We start from the raw sequence: 23,737 nt of genomic DNA on the forward strand, positions 1-23,737 counted from the left end.
TTTGATGAGTATTTTTTTATCTGAAAGAAGAAGACTTCCTACAGCCCGCATCGATCTCTGATTTTGTATTTTATTTTAAATAATAGTATAAAATAATTTATAAAAAAAGCTAAAAATTGTTTTTTTTTTAAAGACTTATAATTAAGTTTGAGATGAAAATATCGAAAAAAGAAGTTCGATGCGGGCTGTAGAATATTATCCTCTATTAATAAAAAAAAAAATTATCAAATTTGGTTAACTCTACAGGGCAGGATCATTATTCCCGTAAACCGTGTTTTTGAGGTCAAAATAACATTGCCACCGGGCGCCTTAAGATGAATGGTCTAGTAGTAGTGACTAAAATACTTTTGAAGGGGTACCATCACTTGTCATTTTAGTGTTTTACACAGATAATCACACCTTAAATATAACTATTATACAACAATAATTACAATAAATAATTTTTTTGTGAAAATGTACCTTCTAAGGCTTACCTTCAAAACTTTACGAGTAACGCGCAATCATGCATCAAAAGACCTTGAAATATTCCAACCAACATGATATAAAAATTATTAAAATATGCGAAAAAAATTAGGTAGGTAGGTATATACTACATGTCAAATAAGTGATAGTGCAAGCTTTTTTTCTTGAGGGAATATTACTTTTCTATGTCTATTGGAAGGTCTATCGTATATCGAGATATACGGCATTTCAATATTATAGTTATGCCTTCCCTTATATATTTTGATAAAAATATTTTCTCATACAATAAAACATAAAAATATAAATTATAAAAGATGATTAAAAATCAATATCCTTCTAAATACCTGAATTTATTACACACAACAAATTTAGATAATACAAAAATAATGTCTTAGCTAGTCATGTCATATATGTACTATATCATACAATAGTCACAAATTTCATAAATGTATTAATTAAATTTAAATTTGTCAGGATTGGCTTAGGTAGGCAAATATAAATATATAGGCACTCATCCCCTTTCACCTTTGGCCTCAGTAGTGTGGCCGCCCCTAACAGTATATCATACTACATACAAATAAATAGTATGTAATCGCCATGTAACAACTACATATAATTAATAACAAGTTAAGTACTTAGGCGATAACCATTTATTGAAAGCGTTATTATATTCGTAAATAGCTGATCATTCGTCGACTTTAGCCCAATCCTATTACTTGATGTAACGGTAATTTAAAAAAAAAATATTTAATAACTTCTGATGGGCTGGTAAAACTATATCTATAATATGGCTTGGGCGCCACTGGACGTCATGATAATACTACTTAATTGTGAATTCGTATAAAATTGGATTTCTATCGTTCTACTACTATTATAATATTATAATAAGTACCTATAAGTTATAAACTATATATAGTCATAATATTTATTTATTATTTTTTTTTATTAAACATACTATCCACGGCATCTGTGGCCATTGGACGTTACATTATATTTTACAATATTCATGCATTACATAATATTAAAAATTGAAGGAACATATGGGTAATCATATTATAAGTAATGAAATCATAAGAGAAAAAAAAAGAGAAAATAAAAAAAAATTACATAATTAAACAGGAATTATATGTTAATTATTATATGCAATTTACAATTTGTTAATGAAGTGCGTTTTTGTTAGGAGCTTAATGAGTTTGAAGACATTGATAGATTCAGGATTGAGTGCTTCAGCGATATGGTCGGATATTTGGAAATGTCTTCTTTCCTTGTCATAGGTTCTACATTCGGTTAAAATATGTTTAACTGATAGGAGGACCCTACTCATAATATTTAATAATAATGCTACATGAATTATTGGGAACCGCTTTATTTTGAAATTAAATTGCCCCCCCTAAAATTCAATTAAATCTCCGCCTATGCTCATATCGATGATCGTTTTAATGGCTTTAATTTCCATTAGGTGTTTAATGATTTACGCATATCACACGACATTATTGACCTATTCTGCTTTCTGGCTCATAAATATAAATGATAATCTGATCGAAAAACCAAGCAGTACCATTAGTCGATTTGCTTATAAAAACTATAAAAATTAATTGTTTTATAACAATCATCAAGATAATATCAACATTTCATGAATAACACACAAAAAGCGTATAATATTCTTATAGAATTAAGGTGAAACACAAATTAAATTATTAGTTTTGTTATATCAATAAACTGTACAAACCACTTTTATTTTAATGTGTAAATAGTAATTAAACACAGTGAAATAAATGTGCTTTACCGTATATAATGAGTGTTCCGTGAGTATAGGCAGGCATGGAGGATCTTCCTTGGCCGCATGTAGATGTGGCTTATACTTAGGAGACCAAATAATATAACCTTGTCCCTTCTAGTCATCGTTTGGTTTAAGCCATAGTAGTATTATTACACTAGCAATATTGTTTAAATTATCTTAAATTTTAACATAACATTATCATGATAGTAATTTATTGCACTCGCCGCTCGTCATAATATTAAGTGTAAAATATTCGGGACATCATGATAACCACGTCGCGGGTTGATTTAAAATATATAGACAAAATACAAACACTATTATAATTTATAATATAGTGTATACCATATTACATCAGTTATATATTTGGTATAAACCATTTTTACGGGTGGTTATCCTTAATAAGCACCTACATAAAGTTTATTAATCACTCAGAAACTGCTCGTTTAAATTTTGAATCAACGTTTTCAAATAAATCATGTATTTAATAATTTACAGTAAAAATGGTTCTTGGGTTTGAAAAATAAGAAGTTTGGATTACCACAGAAGTACAGGACTCTTCTTAAATAATATAAAAAACTTAAGTACCTATTCAAAATTATGGTTTTTAAGCATACTTGAAAATTCCAAAAATAGTAATTTGAATTAAAGCATTATTAAAGGATAAAATGAGGGTAGAAAATACTTGTGAATCGCCCTTCAGTAATACATAGTATTATTCATATTTTGTATCAAACTCGGTAATATAAAAATCGGTTAAGTTGGAATTTAAAAGTTCTTTTTGTCCCGTTCCTGATAATATTTTGAAATATAATCAATGCCTGGCAAACATAAATTTCTGTACTCACTACACTAGAGCTCTTGAAATCTAGTCAAAAACAATAGCATCGCTGCAAAACGTTGAGGGGCTGTTAATCAAAACAGAAAATCTGACATAAACACAGCACACATAATCCGCCCACAATACATATAATATCTGGTGCATCGTAAATATATAGAAGTATAAGTGACTGAATTACTAATTATAATCGAGCAGGACTGTAGTAGTAGTATAAAATATTTATAATATTATATAATATAATATGAACTCCGATCTGTAGTAGTCGATATTGTGATGATGGTATTTTCCTAACTCTCCAACAACTTACAAACTATAGGTACCCATACATTTTTATTTTTATTATCTTTAAATACGTTTTAATCATGACGGCTGTACCTATTAGTACCTATACTACATAATATTAATATAGTTATTTGTAAATATAATATCTAAAACTCTAAAGGCATACGACACTATTCTTATAATATTATTTTCGTGTACGAACTACTACGCCAAGTCAATGCGATGAAACATTGTTTTATAAACTTTAAACGGTTTGACAAAAACAATGTAACGTTATGTACGGTATTATTAATATCTCTATTATATAGCATTGTGTAAAAAAAATAATTAAAAACTAATTTTAGGTACTCAGCAGCTGTGTTTAATAGCGAGGCGTATAATATAATATACATCTATTGTAAATTAAAACGAATAAAAGATATCGATTTAACGCCTTGATATACAAACTTGATTGATTGATTTATGCGCCATCAATTTTTATGATCTATTCATACTAATTTCATAGCTGTTACTCGTATATAATATATATATATTTTATAATTTATTTAAGACCAGACAACTGCAGTAGGTATATACTATATTATATATAAATAATATTATGATGGTGGGTAATATAGTTATACATTCTTAAAAGCGTGTATACAGGTACATGAAACGCCAACATTTAATGATTTTAATTTAAAGTTGATAAAAAAACTAAACAAAGATTTTAAACTTTTAAAACATAAGACATTTTACCTACAAAGCATCTCTATACTGACATAAATATGACGGCATTTTAAAACTTGTTCTTTAGACAACATTTTTAATTAAAAATAAAATTGAATTTACTAAGAATAAAAATAAAATTACCTAACCAATTTTATTGAAGATAATATAAATTTAATGAACGAAACGCGGGAGGCTGTATAAGCAACATTAACTATTAAGACTTAATTATATACATATTTTTTTTAGCATAATATATATAATAATAATTATAATGAAACTGCATAAATATATATACAGGTATACTTACGCCATGATTACCTACGGTAAATTTTTATATTGGTAATTGTTTTAAATTAAAAAAGCAGTCAACTATATAATATTACTATATACAGTAATAAGAATATTTTAATAAATTCGCACATGTTTTGATCTTCTTATATTACAATTACGATGACGACGATGATGATTTAGGTTCCTATAGAAATATAATTATTTTTATTTTAACGACAAACATAATTGACGAATATTGTATGGTGAAAAAAGTTTGGAGCGAAATTTGAAAAAAAAATGGGCAATTACTTCTCTAATTTTCCGGCTAATTTTATGTTGTATTAATACAATTTTGTTTTTTGGGAACATATTTATTTTTTTCCTAACAAATTAAATTGCAATATACTTTATTAAGAATATTACCTATATCATTGTTCTCGCAGTGATTTACAGTAAATAACGTTTGCTGCCACTAGTTCCCAGATGGGTGACCACCTGGTTCATAATATATAGTGGCAAAAAACATTGCCAAACATATGCCACATGTTGTTAACCTACCATTACATCCTTACTAACCCTACCAACCGTAGTCCCTATACAATAGCTAACAGTCATAGCCGCCGGGCTCAAGTTAAAAAAAAAATCAACACTGTATGATTTCTTGAATATTATTGTCTTACACATATTATTTATTTTTACAATAACTAGCACAAACACCTACTTATTTTACAGTATACTAAGGTTTATATAATGATTCTTAATATAATATGTTTAACAATGCAAATATAGTGAAGGATAGGTAAGGAATAGGTTCATTTAACACATAGTTTGAGAAGGATATAGCGGAATTGACAGAATGTCGAACAGATTATCGAAGAACTTTAAAACTAATCGAGGATAAGAGAGTAGGTGGGTCTGTTTTTTCCAGATAGGATATTATTTATAAACCGAAGGTCGACCAAATGTCTGCGATCAGCCAAGGAAGCTAAACTGAGTCTTTTTGCTATAGGTTTATGATCATGCTTTGCAGAGCTACTATAGTTGTATGGAGTCATATTCCAAAATACTCTGCACCAAAGTGCCGTAGTGTACCTTAAAGGATAATCCATTTCTGAAGGAATGTGCAGTTCGCATAACAAATTCAAGTGATTTAAATCCCTTACGACATACCATATCTATATCTAGGATCCTTATTACTTGTTGATTTAAAACCACAAGGTCAAGTAAAATGCTATTAGATCGCACTAAAGTAGTACCATTTATGCTATACCTATAATAAAACAGTTTCATTGCTTGTTGACGTCACTGTGGTCTGTGTGTAATATTATATACCACAGCTGCGACCATGATGTCGGTATACCGAGGAAAACGATTGAAGATAAAAAACAACTAGTCGGTTTGTTGAAAAAAATATCACATTTTTATTGTTAGAAAAGTTTTATAAAATTATCTTAAAAACTACGTTTGTTGCCGGAAGACTTGGAAGGCGTTGTCGGGAGAGCGTGTTCAGTAGTGGTAAACCGGGTAGGCGGACTTGTAAGTTGGGTAGTATGTCTTTGCTTCGTATTTGCCTGGCCAGTACTTGCCGTCGTCGTTAGCGTAAGCGTAGCTCGGGTAAGAGGCGTAAGCAGTTGGGTAGGCGGCCGGGTACGAGTACGAGTATGGGTAAGCCGATGGGTATGCCGATGGGTAAGCCGAATACGCGTACGGGTAGGCTGGAGAGGAGTAGGCCAAAGCTGCTGAAAAAAAAACGAAAATTATTATTTAAAAACGATCGATGTGGTTTCATTTCTGGACAACAGTCAGACACACAGTGTTGAAACACTGCGAGATTCTGTAATTATAATATTGTAATAATATTATTTTATACTTACGGGCAGCGATGAAAGCTTGTTTCTTTACTCTGGCGGCTTCAGCGGCGGTTTGTTCTTCGGCGACGACGGAGTACAAGCTGACGGCGACCAAGGCGACGAAAATCTGTGAAAAAATTATGAGAGTTAAAACCGATAGATATTTGAGTCATGTTACTCTGCAGTAGTATCGTATTATATTATGGTGTCGGCAAATTTTATAAATGCTCGTGTCTAACAATTATCGTTTTTTAGTAGTTATCCATTAGGTGTAACCTATTATTATTTTATTTTATATTGTACGTTCGATTTAATTTTACTTATTAAGTTATATTTTGTTATTTCTATCTTGTAATATTACTGCACTTGTACTTATGTATGTCCGTGACCGAAAATTAAAATAAAAATAAATATCAACACGCTCGGGTCGTTTTTGAAACCGTAAGATAAACATAGTATTCGCTATCAAATAGGTATGATATATTATGTACCGCATGCTGATTTCGATATATCACTGCGGGTACAAACCCACATGGACATTATCGCAGAGGGATGGTTTAATATTTTTCATAAAATATATCGAACTATTTGATCGTTGCGACAATCATTCCGACGATACCCACAAATACGATCTGAATGGTTGGCCCCGAAAATCTTACGAATAATAAAGTTATCGTCCTCGACGAGGAATTTCCTATTCATAGGATATCATAGGATTCATATCAAAATAATATGTTGTAGACACCCGATCGGCGATCGAAGAATCGTGTGACGATAAACGAGAGGCGTGATGGAACGAATCGGTCGTATTATCATATATTTTACGTTTTTATACGAATATTACTCGGATTATACGTGGATTTGAAGAAACAAATCGTCGATCAAGTCGAATTTATCGAAATAAAAATATGTCTGACTTACCAGATATTTGAAAGAAGCCATTTCTGTTTTGGTGTTTTCGTCTTGTGTTGTGTGCAACTGATCTGCAAAATTCAACCGGTGGTTGTCGATGTGAGCTCTGGATGTGGTGTGATGCCAATGTCGGCCGTCGCCCTCCTTATATACGCACGAATTATTTAAATTTTAAATTTAATGCATGATGGGACGTGGGAGGCCGCATGGGAAGCAACAGAAACTGTATTAAGACCTAATCATACATATTTTTTTTTTTGGCATAATAAATAATAATAAACCAGACTGCGCAAATATACGCGCAGGTATACGCCTTGATTCCGGAATGTTGTTATATCGGTATAATTGTTTTAAATTTAAAAAAAAAAGCTGTCGAGCATAATACTATTATATTTATACGGTAATGAGATTTTATTAAATTTGCATAATATGATCTTTTTATATTATTAATATGATTTCAATTACGAAGATGATGTATCTATAATATAATACGATTATTTTTATTTTTATGACCAACTACGTAACTGACGAATATTATAGCTGTGGCGGAAATTTCTCGAGCGAAATGTAAAAAAAAAATGGGCAATTATATTCCTCTTAGATGGTCATGTTGGTTAATTGTATGTTGTATTAATATGCATTTTATAATAATTTATATAATACTAATTTTTATTTATACAATGATGGATACGCTTTTATGATTAAATCCAACAAATGTATAAAATAAATAAATGCAGATATGTAGTCAATTCGTGTGCATATATGAAGATACTTAAAAACAATTTTTTTTTAAATAGGTAGGTACGCAAATATTTGTCACCATATGTTTCAATGGCAAACAGTAAATTATTCATACCTAATTTAGTGACCAGTTACCCGTTATCCATCGTATATTCTGAGTACTTGTATCATTTTCCGCCATTTTTGCTTTCGTTAAATAAATAGGAAATTATTATTAATCTCAAACATGTATATTATGTATACATTTATATTATATATTTATTAAATAAATATTGCTAGGAACGAACATTATTTGGAAAGTCAGTTTTATAATTACATTTGATTACATAGCTTACTATTTTTGACCTTGCAGGTTCTTTTTCTCAATTATACGTATTATATTATTAATATAACCAAATTTCTATCTGCCGTAAATACAAATTTTTAAAAAAAAATCAATCAAAAATATAGTTCTTCAAAATATACTAAACCTGTTCATTAGTTGTGGATGAGTACAACAACTAATAACTTATATTGAAAATTTTTATAAAGTGGGATTTGATTGGAGGGTAACTGCAGAAGAAACCAATATTAAAATTATGCAATGTAATCAAAGTTGTGACTGCAGTTTTTTCAATAAAATATTATGTATGATAATATTTTGCAATATCTTTTGAATTAAAGTTTCATACTTTTTTTCATTCAAAATAATAACGTCGAAGGTGATGCACTTTGTATGATGAATTTGAGTATTCGATATAAAATTACTTTTAAAAAAGTTGCAGTATTCATAATTTCTTGTTATAAGTTATAAATTACTAAATGTCATAACCTAACTGATGTATATATAATAACTTTCAAACAAATTTTGTTACATATCCAGTATTTTGTTTGACAATATTTCATATTTTCTTATTTCAAACATAGGTATCTGGATGCTTCAATTCAATTTTTTTTAAGCCACAACATTTTAGTTGCGACTGATACAATACTAATGAGTAATGTTGTTGATTTATTTTACCAGTTAAAATGGCATAAATAAATATTAAGTAACTATAATAGTATAATATCCATACCGATTTATTGAATATTATACGAGCTGGACTATAGTAAATAAGTGAAATATATAGAAAATCATTTCAAAATAGATTGAAAAAAAAAATGTTGAGCATTGATTCTGCAATGTACAATGTCTGCTAATTATAAATGGTTATATTGACGTCAACACTCAACCCTCAAATGAAATAATTAAAAAACAAACATTAATAATATAATCTATACTTCATACAATATTGTCAAGGACTATAATTTCAATATAAGACAGATAATGTATGTTTTATGTTACCTGCTTTGGAGGAATGGACTCTAAATACTAACTATAATAGCACGCAGAACGCAATTTACTCAACGTTGCTAAGTATATAAAATACTTAAAAGTATTTTCATTTTGAATAAAAATATTTGTATTTGTATTTTAATACGATTTTTCTAAATTATTTTTTCAAGACTAAAATTGTGTCCCGAGTACATTTTTTTATATTTTTTTGACATCAAATAATTAGGTAACAATTATTTTTGTCATTATAATGATTAATTATTATTAATGTAGTGATTAATAACACGTAAATTTTATCGATTGTTTGAAATCATTGAAGCTTGTTTTGTCTTTGCATTGTTTTATACATTTTTCATTTCTTATACTTTGACAAACTATAGAGAATGTCACGCACTTCATTATAGTTAATGATTATAAGTTTTTTTTACTATAATCTCCTTCGAAACCAAAGTTTCCGCTCCAAATCTATAACATTTTACAATACACGTTTCACTTCGAGCGAGTTAAGACGTCATTTGGGCGTTTCAACTTCAGATGACTTTCTGTGCACGCCTCAAAAGTTTTAGGTTAACTTAATTTGACACTCTACACAAAGATGGCACGTCATTAACAATACGGTTTAGTGTTCATACCGATCGTGTACGGACGATAAGACTGCACGTTTAACTATGAACATTAAACAATGTAGTGCAGTTAGACAAAGAATCCTCGATGTTATATAACAACAATATTTATAGCCTATAGGTAACGATGAACGTTCATCCTAATTATTGCTGCGGTTATAGTCAAACTCGTAACAAAGTGCGGTCTACTGAAACCGTTTTTATTTTTTTTTTTGGCAAATGAGAAAATATTTTTCCCCCCCTAAGAAATTGGAAACAATTCAAGATATTTTAGATTCTGAATGGAACGATGAATGTATTGATTTTACAATGATGTGTGTTTTTTTATTTTTTTATTTTTTATTTTTGTGTCTGTCATCATGGTTTGGGGCAGTAAAACTGCTTCGAATTTCTTCAACAATATCTTGTTTGATTGGAAAGTGAATCTAGTTTGTGCATTCGGGAGGTAAAAATTTGAAATTTCCAAGAGTTTTCAAAAGCGCCGGGAAAAACAACATAACAATTAAGGGAAAACGGGAATTTTTAAGCAAAAGCGGTTTTCGAGAAAATCGATTTTGGATTTGGTGTAACTTTAAAATAAATGACCGTAGATACATGAAATTTTCACTGATTGTTTATATTTCCATTTTCAATACATGATAAAATTTTAAAAATATTTTGATTTGTTTTGAACTGTTTAGGGACATTTTCAGTTTCCAATTTTATTAGTTTTTTTTTCAATGAATGTCAATAAAACTTTATTTGTTGAGTAAAAATACTTGAAAATTTAATACAAGACTCCTACTACATTGTTACAATGGCGTTTGAAAAATATTGAAAATCCTTAGTCACAGTTTTTTTTATTAGCATTTAAAGTTCAAAAATTGACAAAATATGTAAAAATCACGAAAATTAGCAAATTATTTTGAGTTAAGAATTCGTAAAAATTTTTCTTTTTAAATCTAAGATTGAACAATACTTCACAGAATATTGTCTACCTTTATTAAAAAAAAAAATGTCTACAAGAAAGTCAAATTAAATTTTTATGAGCGTTTGAAATTCATATTTTTTACAACATTTGATATTTGCTCGATTTCTCATGTGACGATTTTCTTATTTTATTGTAATCAAAAAACGAATGACTGTAGATACTTAAAAATTTCACTGAATGTTTATATTAGCATTTTCTATATACGATAAAATTTTGAAAATAATTTGGCTCTTTTTGAGCTGTTTACGGACATGGTCAGTTTTAAATTTTTTTAGTTTTTTTTTTCTATAAATATCAATAAAGTTTTATCTGTTGGGCCAAAAAGTGTAAAAAATTAATACAAGGCTCCTGATATATTGTTACAATAGCAGTTGAAAAATATTAACAATACATAGGCACAATTTTTTTTTTATAAGCATTTAAAGATCGAATTTTGACAAAATTTATCAAATTTTAATTTTAATTTGAATAATTATTTTGCAGTTAAACATTTATAAAATGTTTAACTTTTGTATCTAAGAATTGAAAATTTAAAACAAAATTCCACGTAAGTAATTGATTCTGTTACCAAAAAATCTAAAAAATACATTTACACAGTTTATTTTTATAATCATTTTAAGTTCAAATTTGGATGAAATTACTTATTAAAAACCTAGAATAACTATTTTAGTTATTTTGTTGTGATTGTATAATAGTATTCATGGGTATACTTGAAACATCTAAAGTATACTATTATATATCTATGATAGTATCACGGTTTGTTGTTGATGTATAACGCGTTATAAGTACCTAATAGATATTGTGATATGATTAATTTGGAATTTATTATAGGTACCTAGTATAGGTCAATTTTTTTTTAATACCATAGACTATAATATTATGTCTTTTACCTAGACTAACGTACCGTCTCCGCTCAGAATCGTTTTTCTTATACAATGATATTATATCATTGAATTCAAATTTAATACCATCCATTATACAGTGACTCACTTGTAATCTACTGTACAGCAGAGCGACATCCACTTACCCACCTTTTTTAGAGATGTTTTTTGTGTCCAAATGGACATAGCACAATGTCGAATGGACATCTAGTAGAGTAAGATTTTACTAACTTTGCGTCCACTATAATAAATAGCAAATTGTAGTAACTAATAAGTAATAGCCAATAGGTATACTGCAATATTACTATATTAATATAATTATTATTTTTTAGATTCTTCTTCTTTATGAAAAATACATACTTATTTATCAACCTGATAAACGATAAAAGTAAAATACATTTATTAGTCAATATCTAGGTATTATTATTTCTTATCATAAATATTATTTGAAGGACGTGTCATGGCGTGACGTGCTGTTCTTTTAATTCAGTGTAGAAATTGTTATTTCTATCATGATTCGTGACCAATGGGTATATGAATCCAACTGTTAGGGAAGTAACTGGACAGGTTACTAAGTTAAGAAAATTCTCAGTCTTTCTGCTAGTGAAACTTATTTTAAGGGTGGATGAGTAGACACGCAGTGGTTATTCGCTAAAAATTGGCCTACGAAACATAATACATTATTTCCAATACCTACTATACAATATCATTATATCTTGCGGTGTAAGCATAGGTATATATATATCTAATATATTATATTATAATATATATATATATATTTATACAATTTATAATATCTCTTGTAGTAAAACAATATTATTATATTATTATTTTTTTTTTATTGAATTAAGACTTCAACATCTGAGGTCATTAACCTGAATGTTATTCAGACGGTTTTTTACTATTGAGAAGGGTACGGTTGGTTAGAAAACGTGTAGCTATATGTGACGAGAATTTATCACTAAAAACCCAAGTGGTCACCAATCCGGGAATTAGCAACACTGACTGATGCTTGACCTCCGAACACGTTAGTGACTGAGGCTAACCATCGCGCCATAATATTATTGTATTATCTAAACATATAAAATCCAAAAATACTTAGTCGCTGATCGCTGTAACTCAAAAACTACGCAACGTACAAACTTGAAATTTGGAATAGAGGTTCTTCTCATATTTTCACCATGAAATAAGAAAGGATTTGTTGTAATTCGCATTTTAAAAAGGTGCTTAAACAGGGATATTGAGGTTCACGATGGAAATTGGAAATTTTATTTTTATTTATTAATAGTTGCCATTGGTTACAGTTTACAGTAGAAGTTAGTATTTATTTACTATTGGTTATTCGGGCAGATCAGGTAAAAGCTTGCATCAAATCAAATTATTGAACATCGCCTACCAGGGTGGCTGAGTTGCACTTACTGCAGCAAGTTACACCCAAAAAAAGTTGAACAATCATGATTTTTTTAAGAGTTGCTACTTTTTACGGGCAACGAAGTGCACGGGTCCAACTAGTACATATGGTTACATTGGTTACAAAATAATCAAATAGCAATATCTGTCGACGCCACTGCAACAGTGGTCTGTGCAGTTAATATAATATACCGCAGTTACCGCGACTATGATGTATAGGTAATAGGTATACCAAGGAAAACGATGAAACATATAAAACGACTCGTTGGTTTGTTGAAAAAAAAAGATCACATTTTTATTGTTGAAAAATTGTTATAAAATTATCTTAAAAACTACGTGTGTTGCCGGAAGACTTGGAAAGCGTTGTCGGGAGAGTGTGTTCAGTAGTGGTAAACCGCGGGGTAGGCGGACTTGTAAGCTGGGTAGTATGCCTTTGCCTCGTATTTGCCTGGCCAGTACTTGCCGTCATCGTGAGCGTAAGCGTAGCTCGGGTAAGAGGCGTAAGCGGTCGGGTATGCAGCTGGGTACGAGTACGAGTACGGGTAAGCCGATGGGTAAGCCGAGTATGCGTACGGGTAGGCTGGAGAAGAGTAGGCCAAAGCTGCTGTAAAAAAAAAACGTAAAAATTATTATTTAAAAAAACGATCGATGTGGTTTCACTTCTGGACAACAGTCAGACACATTGCAGTGTTGAAACACTGCGAGTGATCTGTAATTAAAATATTGTAATGATATTTTATACTTACGGGCAGCGATGTAAGCGTGTTTCTTCACTCTGGCGGCTTCAGCGCCAACTTGTTCTTCGGCTTTTGGTGCTTCTTGGGCGACTGCGGAGTACACGCTGAGGGCGACCAAGGCGACGAATATCTGTGAAAAAAAATATGATATTATAAAACCGATCCATTTTATTGCGATATGGTACCTAAATATCGTATTATACGTATATTATTCGGTCGGCTGCGGACTATAAATGTACGCGTGTCTACAACGGTTTTCAACTAACCCGTTTTCAGAGTACCCACACAACGATATTATGCCGGTGAATCGCTGCGCAATTGTCGAGGGTCCGATCTGGTGGCGATGAGTTCTTTTACAGATGGAAAAATAATGGATTTGGGCAATTAATTCCGAGAGTTTCATTCGCTCCTAGATTTACAAAAACTTAGCTTGCCGGACACGTATCGTAATATCATATATATATATAGGTATCGCACTCATATCCCGCCTGTATAGCTTACCTAAGCTGTAGCACGGGCGTATTATTATATTATATACGAAAAGTCATACATTTTTCCATTAAAGCTTCAGTATAGTAATATATATATATATGAGGTACGCGTTTTCTCTAAATCGTAACTATATATTATCGTCCGCGAGCATACTCTATATACCTACATCGAATTATAAACACGGTCGAATCATTTTTGAAATCGTCGGATAACCGTCATATAGTTCGGTATCGAATTAGTATGATATAATACATGTGTCACCGCGGTCTGATACCTACATCGTTGTGGTAACCTACACTGCTGTTATCGCAGGGAGACTGTCTAATATTTTCTGTGATTATCGAACGATCGTCATGCAGGCACAGTACGATAGTTTCAACCCACCAAAGCGATCTGGTCGACCCCGAAAATCTTACGAAGAATATATTCTTATACGCGGACAAATAGTAATTGAAACTATATACATGATAATATAGTATAATATATTATATTATCGCCCTTGACGTGGATTTTCCGATGATTTAGACACCGATCGATAATAATCGTGTGACGAGTGACGAGACGCGTGGAACGAATAGGTCGTAACGACTCGGATATTGTATACGGTTTTGAACATGAACGATTAATGTGCGAAAGACGATATTTTATGAAGTCTGTGGAATTATGAAATAAAAACCAACTTACCAGATACTTGAAAGATGCCATTTTTGTTTTGGTGATTTCTTCTTGGGTTGTCTTCGACTGATCTGCAAACTTCAACCTGTGGTCGTTGATATGTACTCGGGATGTGATGCCAACGTCGATCGTCGCGGTCCTTATATATGCGCGAGTCCCGATGGACCGTATACCATAGCCAATACCCCTACCCTACGGCGGTCGGCGCAAGGGCGTTGCCTGTTGTCCTATGCTCGCTGTCGGTCCGAAAGGCCAAGATCCGGATCGAGCAGAAGAGCGGCAGAAGTAATAATGACCTTGGTGATCACGGTGGTCGGGGGTGGGGGGGATATGCGACAACAATAACATCGAAACGGTTGAAAAAAAAATATATATATACAAATATAGCCACATAGATATCTGGTATAATATTGTACATATGTTATAATATTATTTTATATAAAGTATAATATCGCGTTTATAGAGGTAGGTATATTCATCTAAGATCGTGAAGTCCCCCCATTAGGCGTTGCCGGACGTGTAATACGTGGACGTATCGGGACGTGGGCATTATAATAACATTATATTATTAATATCGACGATATACGCAATACGCATCGCTGGGTGCAGAATCCAGAATCTCGTTGAACAACATTACAATATTATTATATTACAATATTACAATATTATTATTATAATTATTATTGTTATAATAATATATCGTGCGCGGTATAATGCGTATAGTTGTGACATTGACACATTGTGTATAGTAAATCGAGCACGTCGTATACCCGTATACATATATATATATATATATATATATATACAATATAGGCACGCGTATAGATTTCAATAATATCTAGTCGAACCTGGAACAATCAATGCCCTAATACTTTGACAGCGTCCTTATTTTTTTTTCAACAAGATACATTCTAATTGTAAATTAATAATACTAATATCTCGTAATAGGTTTACTTGTGCGCAGTGCACATCGAAAATGTATTACTAAACACTAAGCAGTAAACGGTATTCACATAATATACCGATTAGATTATCGAGGGGACAGTTCGCGCGGTTTTTCATTTGAAAGCTACTTATTGCAAAGCATGGAGTTTTTCTGTGGAGCTGTGCATCCTCGACCTGGAGCGGGTCCAATCATCTTAGTATTAAATAAACGCTATGATATGTCATAGATTATTTAACCTAGAAATATATAGTTATAGTACTCGATGGTTTTGTTACACAAATAAAATTGGTGTAATTATGGTAGGTACGCAAAAATATTTTTAATTTTATTACACTACCACGACGAATAAAATGTCAACAATCTCCACGAACTACAATATTAGTTATCGCTATAAAATATTATTTATGAAATAAAAATGAAAATTTGTCCATGCCTTTAAACAATTTCCCAGTGCGCACGCCTACGGTCGTAGTTCGTAGGTACAATAATAATATAGTGTAGCCGTTTGGTATGCGTAATTTCTGTGCACGCGACGAACCTTCCACCCGACAACGATCTTTGGGGGCTATAGTGGATAGTTTGGCAACACGAGATAATGATAATAATATATTATATTTGAGGGACGTATAATCGCCCATCCTCGTGAAGAAATTTGGAAAATGTGCCCCGTCTCGCGCGTTTGATGACCGCACGCGTTAAGTCCGATTTGGCGAGGGATGAAACGACGTAGAATATAATCCTATTATATAATTCCAATACGTGTATATTGTTTATAAATCGGTTTTGGCAAAGATATATTATTATAATTATCATGTACCACACTGCGCAGTGTTTTCCATGATTTTCCGGTTTTTTTTCGATAAAACATTCGAAATTTTTATATAAAAGATATAGGATGAAAATCCATCACAGTTTAACATGATTATTGTGTCGTAATCATGCAGTTATTATATTATGCTACGTGACCTTAAAATCGGTACCACGTATTTATTGTTTTACAGTACCTATCACATTATAATGAGTGCAATATTACGATTAGACATCTAATGATGTTATAAGAGATGTTGACCACTATTGACATTGAATTTTTAAACATATTTAATTGATGGCTAGTTTATATTTTAAGAGTCGAGCGTATGACGTACGGGCGTACAGCTATAGACATTTTCTTCTGGGTATGGTATTATTTAACAATATTTCTTGCATCGTGAAAATTGAGTTTAAAATGTTTGAAGTTTAGTTAACTCTACAGTCTACATAGTAAGAAATAAATACAATTGTACAAATAATTTTACATCAAGCATCCAAATTTAACTATAAAGTTATTATATTTCACCAAGTTAGAAATTTCAGGCTTTTCGAGTATTGTTATATGTTACACACGTTATTACTTATTATACAACTTTAAATTGTTGGAAATCTTATTTTAGTTTAATAATAATTTTACAAAAAGTATTTTTCCTTAAAAAAACAAAAGGTATAATCTTAATTATACTTGAAATTTGTAAATTTAAAGACCACGAGGGTGGTTAAATTTTTTTTATTACTTATTAATTACATAAATTATTAAAAGTACATTTATTTTTATATTTATGAAATATTCCTACAAATATGTAACTTAATTCAATTAATGTAAATAATGAAAGATATTATCTGAAGTTTAAATATATAGTATTTGTAAGTTATAACTATAGAGCGTGGATTTGTATGCATTTGCATATTATTTATTTTGGTTGATCGTATGATATACTAAGTGAGCACAACTTTTATTTCATGATATAACGATTAAACGATTTAAAAATTAAACTTTTTTAGTACATGTTTTTGCATATTTCGACATTTATCTACTTTAAGGGCTTATTTTACAATTTTAATTGTACATTTCATCTTTTAGTGCATATTTCGGTGTTTTATTCTCTGTTTTTGGACATTTTTGAAATATATACTATTGCAATATAAGAAAAAAATATTATTTTTGTATAGTTTCAATTAATATATAAATTAATTAATAGGTAGGTATATTTGTAGGTATAAATGGTTTTCCAAAAATATTTTTTATATTAATTGATTCCTATTTTTTTCTTATAAATTAAAACTAACTACAAAATGATGAAAGTAAAGATAAAAAGGAAAAAAGTATTTATAGGTAGTAGGGTTCCATAATTTTAAATATTATATTGTTTTAACTAAATGTTCAATAAATACATTTTTTTTTGCATATTTTTATTTTTCATGCATATTTTAACATTTTAGTGCATATATCTATGCATATTTAAGATTTTTTAGCGCATATTTGATCGGTTTTTAATGCATATAAATCCGCGCTCTAGTTATAACTATAGGCCTTAGATCGGGGATGGAAAACGTTTTTAATTTTTTCGTTTTCGTTTTTGCTTATTGATTTAAATAATATCGTTTTTGTTTAGCGTTTTTAATCGTTTTTGATTAACATTTTTAAAAACGTTATTGATTAACGTTTTTAAAAACGTTATTTTTCCATATTGTTTTTGATAATTTATTATTTTTTTTATATTATATTCTTATAACTTATAACTTTTAACTTTTAAGTTATAATAGTAACGTTCAATATAGAAATGCACTTAAAAGTTGAAAATTAATATTAATTATATATAATATCTATAAAAAACAATATAATATATTACCTATATATATATATATTATATATATTATTTACAGAATATATTAAATTCTTATAACTTGTAACGTTTAAATTTTAAGTTATAATAGTAACGTGCAATATAGTAATGCATTTATAAGTTAAAAATTAAAATTAATTATTCTTAATATTTAAATTTTAAATCAAAATTATAATTTATATAAAAATTAGAAAATTCAAAATTTTTGATTTCAAATTAAAATGTTTTTAAAGTTAAAGATTAAAAAGTAAAGAAAAGTGAAAAAAATTTCTTTTTTTTCGTGGCATCAATAATTTAATAATGTATAATACTATAATTTATTTTCGTTTTCGTTTTTGATTTCGTTATTAATTTTTTTTCGGTGTTTGGAATTTTTTGTTATCGTTTTTCAGTTGTTTTTTTCGTTTAATAACGTTTTTTAATTTAATAAATTAATATAAAACAAGTCATAGCAATGTTTTTTTAATCATTTATTATTATATAGTTATAATTTCTAAAATATCATTGGGTTTGATCCCCTCCCCCCCCCCCAAGGCTTGAGTCGAGTATTTTTTTTTATTATTTAAATCTAAATTAGACGATAGTCCGGGCGCCGTCGAAAGGGTAAGGACTGAGGAGAGCGCGCGTGCTGCTGGTAGCTGGCGCGATCAGTGCCTCCAACCTGAATGGATTGTCATTACTATCAGTTTATAGAAATATTGTCCGCGGGAGAAGTCATAGACGAATTGTCCAAAACATCTAGAAAATTAGATTTTGTTTTGTAAAATAAAAATAAAAAAATTATAGTAAAATTGTAGTTTTATATTTAATTATTTAAAGTTAGGGTGGTGAGGGGAGTGGAGCCCTCCTTGAGTTGATAAGTACTGGATAAAATCATATCCCCCCCCCCCCATGACAAAATCCTAAATACGCCACTGGTTTGAACATAAATGTTTCAATAATATGTATTATTGTGATTTTTGTTCACACAAAACTTTGGCGACTCAATTAATTAAAAAAAATTTATATTTTCATTGAAAAGTGGGTAGGGTACGTAACCGTAGTCGAATGTATGGTTCTAAAATTCCCAACTACATGCCTATTAATAATAATTAGAGGCCAACTAAGTTGTAGTTTTTTTTTCGATTTGTGGAAAATATAAAAATACAATGATGACAAATACCTAATTAACTCTTAATTTTTCTCTCAATTGTTAAAATAATGTAAAAAAATGACCTTAACACAATTATATTAAGACGAAAAAAACGCAAAAAATGCAATATAAAAATGAGTTATACACCTAAAGATTCGTGTGTTATTAAAACACATTTCAGTCTGGGAGATCATCGCTTATAACGTCCTAAGATGCAAAAGTCATCAACATCCGAGGTGGCCCTACTAATAATTATCATTCGATTACGTTTAAAAAATCGTAAGTCGACGTTATTTATAATATTTTCGTTCATAAGGGTATTTTGAAAATAAATTTATCACATATTATATATAAATAAATAAATGTCTATCGGGTTCACTGTTCGCGCTGTTTCTTTGTTCGCTTGGAATTAAATATTTTTTAAACTCGAGCCTGAGTTTTGGCGGCGGCGGTTACGTCAAATCTACGCGGTTTGGGCGTAAGAACAACAACAACGACTCGCGTTCAGGTTCACGGGACTTATGGCTTACTACAGTAGCTCCACGCTGGCAGACGGTCACGGTCACTGACTTTAGGTCGTCTCGTCATCACAATTTATCATGTAAAATACACGCGTATTATATGTGCTGTGTGTATTGATATGTATAAAATATATTATAATATGAATACGCGCGAACGTCTAATTTTTTTCCCTTTTTAAGCATTATAATATTGTTTTCGCGGTACGACAATATTGTTTTTCGCAACACGCGATCGTCTCGTGAGATGAGCGAAACTTGACACTGGTTTTATATTTTATTGTTATTATTTATTTTTGGTTTGTGCCACAACAAAAAATAGATACTATAATATAATCGCGGTATACCTATTGCGCGCGTACTTTACGCTCGGGATATTCATACTTTAGAAAAACCTAACCCAACCTATCATAATATTATTACCCTATCACACAGTCCGGTCGTCCTTTTATTTTAGACTAAACTTCGCACATATATCCGTTCTAATTATCAGAAACATAATATTCTGCTAAATTGTGAAGTAGTATCGGTTAGGTAAATTAATTCAGCATGCGATCTTCGCGAGACGAGTATTAACTATTGACACGAGTTTTTATTTTTTTTCAAAATTATTAATTTTGGTTTGCGCCACAATAAGAATATCATAATCACGTACCTACCTATTGCGCGTATTTTAAAATAACCCCTGCACCTATTCTAATCCGATCACATCGTCATTTTATTTTAGAATAAACTTTGAATGTTATATATACGAATTAAAATTTTCAAAAACACGTATGCTCGTGAAACGATATTGCAAATTAGGGTTAACGAGTACCAGTTATTCCTACTCGATTATCGTACTACACGCAGGGCCTGCAAGTATATTGCGAGAAAGTTTAATTTGTTTTCGCGTCATTTTACAAAAAGAAAACCGCCTAATGGCCAATATATAACACGCCGCATACACAACGTATCGCAGTTTATAGTCACTGAACCGTTCAAGTGTTATTTAAATGTTTAACTATGTAATAAACAACAATCGACGTGGAATATTCAATGTTGTTTTTTTATTAAATTCTCACTTGAACATCAGCTGATATAATATTATTATACTTGCGTGCAGGACTGCATGGGACATTTTAAAAGCTTGTTTTGTTCTCTCGAATACTGCAAATATTTTAATCGTACGTTAAAACGTGCAACAATTGCCAATACACAATATAAAAATTGTATAGGCATTTTCAGGATTTAGAAGTTAATTTACGAGAAAATAATAGGTACTTATATTATACTCGGCTTGGCCAAGAATTTTTGCAGTACCTACTATTATAATATTATGTCAGGGTTTAATGTCGGTATCTTCATTTTTATTCGTCGCATAAAGCGGCTACGATATTAAGTCATATTATAAAATATTTTAATACCTAGGTATATAATAGGTAGATCCCACGTCCGTTTCGTGTGACTGAACGACAATCCAATATAGAACCACCTGCGACCCTGACCAAATGTAAATGGAATAAGAGCTTGGACTACTTTCGTATATAATATTGTAAATAAATTTATATAGTGCCACCGACTGTATCGTGTTGCCCGAAACGCTATATATAACGTTCAAGGTACCATTATCTGTTTGTAAGAATAAGATACGTTATCGGCGAATTCAAACAACATTACAATACTGCACTATGCAGACTAACATAATATTACACATAATATTTTATAAGTATTATATATACGGGCATACGGCCTATATGTCCTATTGTAGAGATAAATTGAAAATAAAATTACGTCGTGTATTGTTGTGTCGAAATTTAATAACACTACTCCCACGTACTGCAGAGTTAACGGCGTGTAACGATGATATATGCATTTTATAAACAAATATAATAATAATATCATAATCGTATCAGCTGTTATTTATCACCGTGAAAAACATCGCTTTTCTTCGATGTCAAACTATTGTACCGAGCAGTGAGCACATATACGCAACGCACTTAATGTTTTATTTCGATTAAAGTTTCGCAGACGACTTTGCCTTTTACGTTTATAAATCGACGGTAACAAAATTATATACGGTGCGATATAATAATAATATATGATTTACCCCCGCCCGGTGTACGATATAACTTTGGATGTCTATATTACCAGCTGTATACCGCGAGAGCGGTCACGTTAATGAAAACCACCTGCGACTAATAGTTTAATATTAACGTGATCGGGAAATCCTTCCGATTGAAATCGGCTTTTGGGAAGTATTAAAAGCTACATATTATCATTTTAATACGTATCGTACTAACGAGGTTTTTATATAATATATATATGTGCTGTATCACACAATGAAGCTGTGATTGCGACATAATAATAATGTATCGTTCGTCGTATTCGTCTTGATGTATACATGTATACATGTGTTCGTATGTGTGTATTGTCCAGTCATGATATTATTATTATAAAACGTGTGATCGATTATTGTAAAATGTTCTCCGGTCTGCAAACTCGCAGATGTACATAAATTATGGGTGCATATATTATGTTGCATACTTGCATTCGTTGCGATGTAAGTACGTTTTTGTTGACAAAATTTACATAGGTACCTACCAATAAGATCTTCAGTTTCTGCACTTTTATACATATAGGTACACGCGGGACCATCGAGCTCGTATCGAAATTTTAACGATCGTCAATGCATCTTACTTTATGACGTCACGGGGTGAAATCACATCACTGCTGCAAAGACCCAAAATCGCATTTCTCAAAAATAGATGTGCGACGTGTGTGTATTGGTAAATTTTAATGAAACCGGAACACGCGCAGGTCAACACAAATAAATAATGTTAACGACTTTAAAATCTTCTCCGGGTAAACCCGACCGCACATTGTAGGTGCCTTTTTGGCCACCGCGCAGGCGCGTTAGTTGCATACTCATATAACGCGTTAACGTTTTGGGTGTCATTTGCATTATTTCGAGGCCCGGATAGGACCAGTTTGAGTTACCAAGTTTAACTCGGTGGGCCGGACTGTATTTTAATATTTTGTAACTCAATGGCTCCAACCCGTTTTAACCTGTAAACTCACCGATGGTAAACTCTCCATGGCCAACTCCAGTATTATACCTGACGGATACAAAATGTAAACTCTTCCTGGTCTACTTAAGTACTCTCTGAAGATTACACAATATGTAAACTCTCTGGGTTCTGTAATGATAGTAATAACTTCTTCGTTCATACACTATAATTTAATGTTTATTATAATAATATGAAAATATATAGATTTAAAAAACTTAAGGTGTTTATTTGTTAGTTTGTATAGTCTATAATTGTTTGCGGTATACTTTTAAAATTACTCGGGAGAATTCACACATTTCCTTCAGGTAAACGTAATAATAATTATTATGTTGATCCGAGAGGGTTTACCGTCAGGAGGGTTCACTATAGTCTTAAAAATCGGGAGAGTTTACCACCACCTGTGATATATCGTACGATATCCCAAGCAATCCCATCACAACAACTGCAAAGACTGTACCGCTGCAAAGACCCAAAATCGCATTTCT

General features: G+C 30.8%; 3 protein-coding genes across 6 annotated transcripts in view; 1 reads left to right on the plus strand and 2 right to left on the minus strand.

The window, feature by feature from the left end:
- The window catches only part of LOC100162054 (ras-related protein Rap-2b-like), a 116,233-nt gene that overhangs the window by 14,448 nt on the left and 78,048 nt on the right, over window positions 1-23,737 (plus strand). The window lies entirely within an intron of this gene.
- On the minus strand, window positions 5,740-7,263 carry LOC100164113 (cuticle protein-like). Of its 2 annotated transcripts, none has more exons than XM_008181737.3 (3): window positions 7,115-7,263; window positions 6,218-6,320; window positions 5,740-6,082 (listed from the first exon to the last, which is right to left on the minus strand). In XM_008181737.3, exons 1-3 carry the CDS (start codon window positions 7,133-7,135, stop codon window positions 5,850-5,852), a joined length of 357 nt encoding a protein of 118 aa, XP_008179959.1. In that variant the 5' UTR covers window positions 7,136-7,263; the 3' UTR covers window positions 5,740-5,849.
- On the minus strand, window positions 13,311-15,110 carry LOC100160737 (cuticle protein-like). 2 transcript variants are annotated; one of them, XM_008181736.2, is made up of 3 exons: window positions 14,959-15,110; window positions 13,792-13,912; window positions 13,311-13,646 (listed from the first exon to the last, which is right to left on the minus strand). In XM_008181736.2, exons 1-3 carry the CDS (start codon window positions 14,977-14,979, stop codon window positions 13,426-13,428), a joined length of 363 nt encoding a protein of 120 aa, XP_008179958.1. In that variant the 5' UTR covers window positions 14,980-15,110; the 3' UTR covers window positions 13,311-13,425. The 2 variants fall into 2 exon arrangements, with proteins under 2 accessions (XP_008179958.1, NP_001156095.1); NM_001162623.2 differs by having other exon boundaries at window positions 13,315-13,649; window positions 14,959-15,067.

Source organism: Acyrthosiphon pisum, chromosome A3 (genome assembly GCF_005508785.2).
Source record: "Acyrthosiphon pisum isolate AL4f chromosome A3, pea_aphid_22Mar2018_4r6ur, whole genome shotgun sequence".
Lineage (NCBI taxonomy): Eukaryota > Metazoa > Arthropoda > Insecta > Hemiptera > Aphididae > Acyrthosiphon > Acyrthosiphon pisum.

Excerpts from the sequence above, each read along its gene's own strand:
- LOC100164113 (XM_008181737.3), bottom strand. The coding sequence starts at position 7,135 with ATGGCTTCTTTCAAATATCTG. Across the intron at positions 6,321-7,114 it reads TGGCTTCTTTCAAATATCTG|ATTTTCGTCGCCTTGGTCGC; the intron begins GTAAGTCAGACA and ends ATTTTTTCACAG. Across the intron at positions 6,083-6,217 it reads ACAAGCTTTCATCGCTGCCC|CAGCTTTGGCCTACTCCTCT; the intron begins GTAAGTATAAAA and ends TTTTTTTTTCAG.
- LOC100160737 (NM_001162623.2), bottom strand. The coding sequence starts at position 14,979 with ATGGCATCTTTCAAGTATCTG. Across the intron at positions 13,913-14,958 it reads TGGCATCTTTCAAGTATCTG|ATATTCGTCGCCTTGGTCGC; the intron begins GTAAGTTGGTTT and ends TTTTTTTCACAG. Across the intron at positions 13,650-13,791 it reads ACACGCTTACATCGCTGCCC|CAGCTTTGGCCTACTCTTCT; the intron begins GTAAGTATAAAA and ends TTTTTTTTACAG.